This window comes from Salvelinus fontinalis, chromosome 38, assembly GCF_029448725.1.
Source record: "Salvelinus fontinalis isolate EN_2023a chromosome 38, ASM2944872v1, whole genome shotgun sequence".
Taxonomy (NCBI): Eukaryota; Metazoa; Chordata; class Actinopteri; order Salmoniformes; family Salmonidae; genus Salvelinus; species Salvelinus fontinalis.
Genome location: NC_074702.1, coordinates 19,069,277 through 19,075,686, shown reverse-complemented (window position 1 = coordinate 19,075,686; position 6,410 = coordinate 19,069,277). Strand labels below are relative to the sequence as shown.

At 43.0% G+C, this 6,410-nt stretch overlaps 1 protein-coding gene across 1 annotated transcript; it reads left to right on the top strand.

The window, feature by feature from the left end:
* Positions 1-1,059: 1,059 nt before the first annotated feature.
* Positions 1,060-6,358, top strand: LOC129837876 (Golgi-associated plant pathogenesis-related protein 1-like). The gene is made up of 5 exons (XM_055904369.1): positions 1,060-1,376; positions 2,241-2,349; positions 2,560-2,663; positions 3,288-3,365; positions 3,890-6,358. Exons 1-5 carry the CDS (start codon positions 1,364-1,366, stop codon positions 4,048-4,050), a joined length of 465 nt encoding a protein of 154 aa, XP_055760344.1. The 5' UTR covers positions 1,060-1,363; the 3' UTR covers positions 4,051-6,358.
* Positions 6,359-6,410: the final 52 nt, after the last annotated feature.

The following is a 6,410-nucleotide window of genomic DNA, read 5'->3' as shown; positions in this document are numbered from 1 at the left end:
AGGTAGAATAGCTTACTGTGTCCTGGAGCAAGTCTTTAGGGAAGTAATCTTTTGAGGAAATGTACACTTAAAGAGGGGCTGAAGTTACTAATTTGGCATTGTTGTTTTTTAGCTTGCTCAATAAGAAATGCAGCAGCCATGACGTAAGTCAAACGAGACTTTAATGTTGGCGTCTCTTGTGTGTGTGTTCGCACGTGACAAGGGTTTGTATATTCACTCTGCCAAAACAGATAAGTCATGCACCCTTCTAGATAACATAAAACAGCCTAACCGTGTCTTGAAGTCACCTAGGCTAGCTAGTGCTAGCCAACTTATTTTGCCAATTATCTTCAGCCGGCTGTTGTGCCCAAGTGGCAGAGTTAGACTTGTGATAGCCTATCTCCGGGGCTAGTTAGGGACCGTCAATAAATTACACAATGTAACGAGGACAATATTTACATTAAAGGCACACCTTTTAGTTGTCTCATTAACTGCATTCAGTATTTTTTTTATATGCGTTTACAATTTATAGTTGGTTTGAGGTTTTTAAGTCATTGAAATTTGGAGCTATTTAAATATTTTAATATTGTCACATGTACATTGTGTAATTTTATTGATGGTCCTTAACTATACCCTAGCCTTAGGGTATTACAATCAGGTCACATGCAGCTGCACTTCGAATTGATGATTACTTGGGTGCTGCCAGCTGTGGGCAGGATTGAAATAAACCCAACCCAAGGAAACTTGTTATGGTACCCTTCATTTTTTTAATTTAAATGTTCTCGAAAATCTCAGTTTTGGACGAGACTGACTTTATGACCAGAATGATCCTACTATTTACACTTTGTAGTCAATATGGACACTAGAATACATTTTTCTGACTAATATCGATGCCACATAGGCTCACCCTAGTAAAACGGTGTAAAAGTGCTTCTAAACAGTTAAACTGCTCTTAATTTAGTTAGGGTATAAAGTCCAGCTCACTGTTTCAAGCAGAAAGCAGGAATCTCAGGCCATAAAAGGGCATGTGTCTCATAGAGATGATGTCATCAGAACAGCCATGCTGGGTCTCCCCTTTCAGTTACACAGAGGGAGGGAGGGAGAGAGAGCCAGCTAGTGAGCCTGTGTGTTACAGAGGGATACTGGGAGAGGGAGGATAATGTGTGTGTGGCCAAGGAAAAGGCAGGGTGTTTAAGAGTGAGAGAGTTTGAGAAAGACTAGTTTACTAGAGGCAGAAGTGTGAGCAAGAGGAACAAAGGTTACGGAGAAAAATAGGAATACAGAAAGGGAGAGGGAGAGAGATACAGAAACAAAGTTATAGCAGCTGTTTCAGACCATCAGAGAGCGGACTGAGCCAAAGGGAACAAGAGAGAGTTTCTGAGTCATGGGCAAATCAGGTAACATGAGATTTAATTGTACTTGTGTGTTTGATTTAATTGTACGTGTGTGTGTGTGTGTGTGTGTGTGTGTGTGTGTGTGTGTGTGTGTGAGTGAGTAATTACAAAAGAGGATTAGGTCTGTTTGTGACAATGGGCTGTTATCATGCAACAGGGAAAAAGGGGTGGATTTTAAAAAGCTGTACATCTTTATTTGACACAGTCTTGTAACGCCTATGTGCTAGGTCAGTTTCCTCCCTTCTGTGGTAAAGATGAAACCACTATTGAGAGTATCAGGAATAGCTGTGCCAGTAGCGGAATTCCCTATTTGCAAGGGGTGTGTGTGTGTGTGATCGATTGACAGAACGTTTTAGGTGCCAGTTTCTAGAACCACATTATCCTCCATTGAAAGTGGTATTTAGTTTAGGAATAAGCTAAATCTGGGTCAAGGATCCAGCCCCAAGGACTGCAAGCACTGATTCTTCACAAGGCCGTAAGAGACTGTATTTTGCTACATCTGCTGTGTGTGTGTGTGAGAGAATCGCCTCATTGTGTGAATGCCAGAGAGAATGGAGCTGTGAGTAGGGCTGTGATTGGCACCAGTCTGGGGAGAGGGGGAGAGAGTGGATGTGTCCCCCATTCATACATACCCTGGTACTGTCTGTCTAGTATTATAGACTCAAGCCTGGGGAACAGCCATATGTATGGGGCTTAATGGAGATTGACTACTGCCTAAGTTACTGTCTGATTATCTTTAACCTACTGTTTTATTGAGTGGTATTAATGATTTTAAAGTTTGATTTGTATATTACAGCGAAAACAAGGGAAACAATATGCATTTACCTTCAGTTTTCATGTGATTCTCTCACTCCCTCACTCTCTCAGCTTCTAAGCAGTTTTCGGAGGAGGTGTTGCAGAGTCATAATGAGTATCGTAGGAAGCACCAGGCACCCCCTCTGAAGCTGAGCAGCAAGCTGAGTAGCGATGCAACTAGGTGGGTCACCCAGACATCGCCCCCCCCCCCCCCCCCCCCCAACCCACACACACTTATCTATCTCCTCCACCCACCACCTTTATCAGAGACATGGCCAACCACACCCAAACCCTTACTTCTTTCCACTTCACCTACCCCCCCCCCCCCCCCATCCCCCCATCTTTTAGCTGTCTTTATCTAACTATTACCACAACTATCTCCACCCTGTAGGTATGCTGAGTCTCTGGCCAGCACACGGATCCTGAAGCACAGTGTTGAGTCCAGTAAGGGGAGCTGTGGCGAGAACCTGGCCTGGGCCTCCTATGACCAACCAGGTACACACACTCTAACCCGATGACTCCTAATGCTATGACCAAACATTGACATAGCCTGCATAAGTTTAGTTATGTAAATGGTGACAGATACATTATTCACTGTGTACGGTGCAGATAGTAACATTAAAGAGAGCGATCCAGAGTCTCTGTAGGGTTTAGTTAGGTCTAAACTATAGACTATCCTGTCCAATGGCGGCCCAGGCAGGAACAGCTGGGGTCCATTTCCCTGCTCTGTGTTCAGAGTGTTTCAGCAACAAGACCATGACTCAGAGCACAACTATGTCTGTGCACTGACCTGACAGTCTGCTGTGATTTCATATGGAGTCTCCTATGGAGACTATCACTGGGTCAAGCTCAGTTCATCTCTCTCTGAACTGTTCCTCTGAAACTCGGGATCTCAAACCTCTCCATGTTTTTCTTACCCACCTCAAGCTTTGACAGCTTTTATACGGTTAGCACTGTTGCCTTGGACAGCTGCCATCTTGGATAATATTTCCTTGCCGCTGTCATCTCTGCTGGAACTCTGGGGGGTTTGGCCCGAGTTTCTGTTAAACAATAGTGACAAAGGCAACAAACAAGTATAATGTTATGTGATAACCTGTAACCTTTGTCCTCTGTGTATAGGGAAGGATGTGGCCGACCGCTGGTATGACGAGGTCAAACAATACAACTTCAACCGCCCCGGCTTCTCCTCTGGCACAGGTGAGACACACGCATGCACACAGACACACACACTCTGACTTGTGTAGTGCTGCATGCCACAGTGTTGTGTTCACCCATGCTGGGTTCAGTGTTGGACTGTGTGGTCTTTGTTCTATAAATGTGACATTATCATTCTGTGACTAGACCTGTGACTCTGCTCACAAACATGCATGGAACACTGCTTCCTGTGGAAAATAACAGTTCTTTATAGCATTCCCAGTCTTTTCTGTCATTCCTGTTCTCTTCCTGAAGCCTCCTGCTCAGTGTGACCGACCCTGCAGCGTCAGGATGACTCCTATCAACGAATGTGCTGCTGACAAATAAAGGAGGAGAGGAAAGACAGGGGGAGAGATGGGAGTGTGCAATAGAGGGAAAAAGAGTGTATATGTAGGGGACGATAGAGGGTGGGAGGAGATGAACATAGGGTTGTGTAACTGTATATATTTAGAGGAGCAGTGCTGCAGACGACTTCCTTCAGTGAATGTGTTTAGCTTCTCTCTCTCTCTCTCTCTCTCTCTAACCAGGTCATTTCACAGCAATGGTGTGGAAGGGCAGTAAGAAGCTGGGTGTGGGGAAGGCCAGTGCGCCAGATGGCTCGTCATTTGTGGTAGCCAGGTACTTTCCAGCAGGGAACATCACCAACCAGGGACACTTTGACAACAACGTCCTGCCGCCCAAGGACTGAGGAACATACTGACCAATCACCCCCATTCAAAGGACATTTGCACTTTGACTTGTGACCTTGACTTTTTTTATATATATAAATATATATGACAAAACCACTGTGACTAACAAATGCATGAACAAAAATAGGCACACCATTGACCAAACCCAGACCATGCCAGCTGTGCCTTTTGGAGGTGTACCAGCCACCCAACTGGGTTTCGACCTACTCATGCCATCGTTAGTGGGGGTAGAGATTTTACACATAGTAAAATCATTTCTGGTAAAAAATAAATAATTGTACCAGTCAAGTTTGGACACACCTACTCATTCAAGGGTTTTTCTTTATTTTACTATTTTCTACATTGTAGAATAATAGTGAAGACTTCACAACTATGAAATAACACATATGGAATCATGTAGTAACCAAAAAAGTGATAATTAAACAACTCAATGTATATTTTAGATTCTTCAAAGTAGCCACCCTTTGCCTTTGCACTCTTGGCATTCTCTCAACCAGCTTCACCTGGAATGCTTTTCCAACAGTCTTGAAAGAGTTCTCACATATGCTGAGCACTTGTTGGCTGCTTTTCCTTCACTCTGCGGTTGAACTCATCCCAAACCATCTCAATTGGGTTGAGGTCGGGTGATTGGAGGCCAGGTCATCTGATGCAGCACTCATCACTCTCCGTCTTGCTCAAATAGCCCTTACACAGCCTGGAGGTGTGTTGAGTCATGGGGGAAAAAATGATCGGATGGTGTTTCGCTGCAGAATGCTGTGGTAGCCATGCTGGTTAAGTGTGCTTTGAATAAATTACTGAAAGTGTCACCAGCAAAGCACCATCACACCTCCTCCTCCAAGCTTCACGGTGGGAACTACATATGCAGAGCTCATCCGTTCACCTATTCTGCGTCTCACAAAGACACGGCGGTTGGAACCAAAAATCTAAAATTTGGATTCATCAGACCAAAGGACAGATTTCCACTGGTCTAATGTACATTGCTAATGTTTCTTGGCCCAAGCAAGTCTCTTCTTATTATTGTTGTCTTTTAGTAGGGGTTTCTTTGCAGCAATTCGACCATGAAGGTCTGATCCAGGCTGTCACGTTCGTCGTAACATTTAAGTGAGGAGGACCAAGGCGCAGCGTGATAACAATACATTCTTCTTTAATGAAGACCGAAACGAACACAATACAAACTAATCAAAACAACAAACAGACGAACGTGAAGCTATACAAACAATAAGTGTAGACACTGGCAACTTACACATAGAAAATCACCCACAACCTACCTAATGACTATGGCTGCCTAAATATGGCACCCAATCAGAGACAACGAATGACAGCTGTCTCTAATTGAGAACCAATCCAGGCAACCATAGACTTACATAAACACCTACAATGAACACAACCCTATGAACTCTACAAACACCCCCTAGACAATACAAACACCCTAGACGAGACAAAAACATCCCCCATGTCACACCCTGACCTAACTAAAATAATAAAGAAAACAAAGATAACTAAGGCCAGGGCGTGACACAGGCAGTCTCCTCTGAAGTTGATGTTGAGATGTGTCTGTTACTTGAGCTCTGTGAAGCATTCCTTTGGGCTGCAGCAGAGGTAACTCTGGGTCTTCCTTTCCTGTGGCAGTTCTCATGAGAGCCAGTTTCATCATAGCCCTTGATGGATTTTGCGACTGCACTTGAAGAAACTTTCAAAGCAAAGTTCTTGAAATTTTATGATTGACTGACCTTCATGTCTTAAAGTAATGATGGACTTTTTCTCTTCGCTTATTTGAGCTGTTCTTGACATGATATGGACTTGGTCTTTTACCAAATAGGGCTATCTTCTGTATACCACCCCTACCTTGTCATAATACAACTGATTGGCTCAAACGCATTAAGAAGGAAAGAAATTCCACAAATGAACTTTTAACAAGGCACACCTGTTAATTGAAATGCATTCCACGTGACTACCTCATGAAGCTGTTTGAGAGAATGCCAAGAGTGTGCAAAGCTATCATTAAGGCAAAGAGAATCTCAAATGTAAAATATATTTTGATTTGTATAACACTTTTTTGGTTACTACATGATTCCATATGTTATTTCATAGTTTTGATGTCTTCACTATTATTCTACAATGTAGAAAATAGTAAAAATAAAGAAAAACACTGGAATGAGTAGGTGTGTCCAAACTTTTCAATGGCACTGTATGTATGTGTTTTACTCATTGTGAGCATGATTTAAACGGACCTGTTTTCTGAACTGAACACTTGTTTGACTATGTTTTGTATTCTGTTTAATGTAATAAAAGCAACTCTCTGTAAAATGCCCCATTTTCACTATACATGCAGGACATGACATGTGCAGTATAAGGGAGG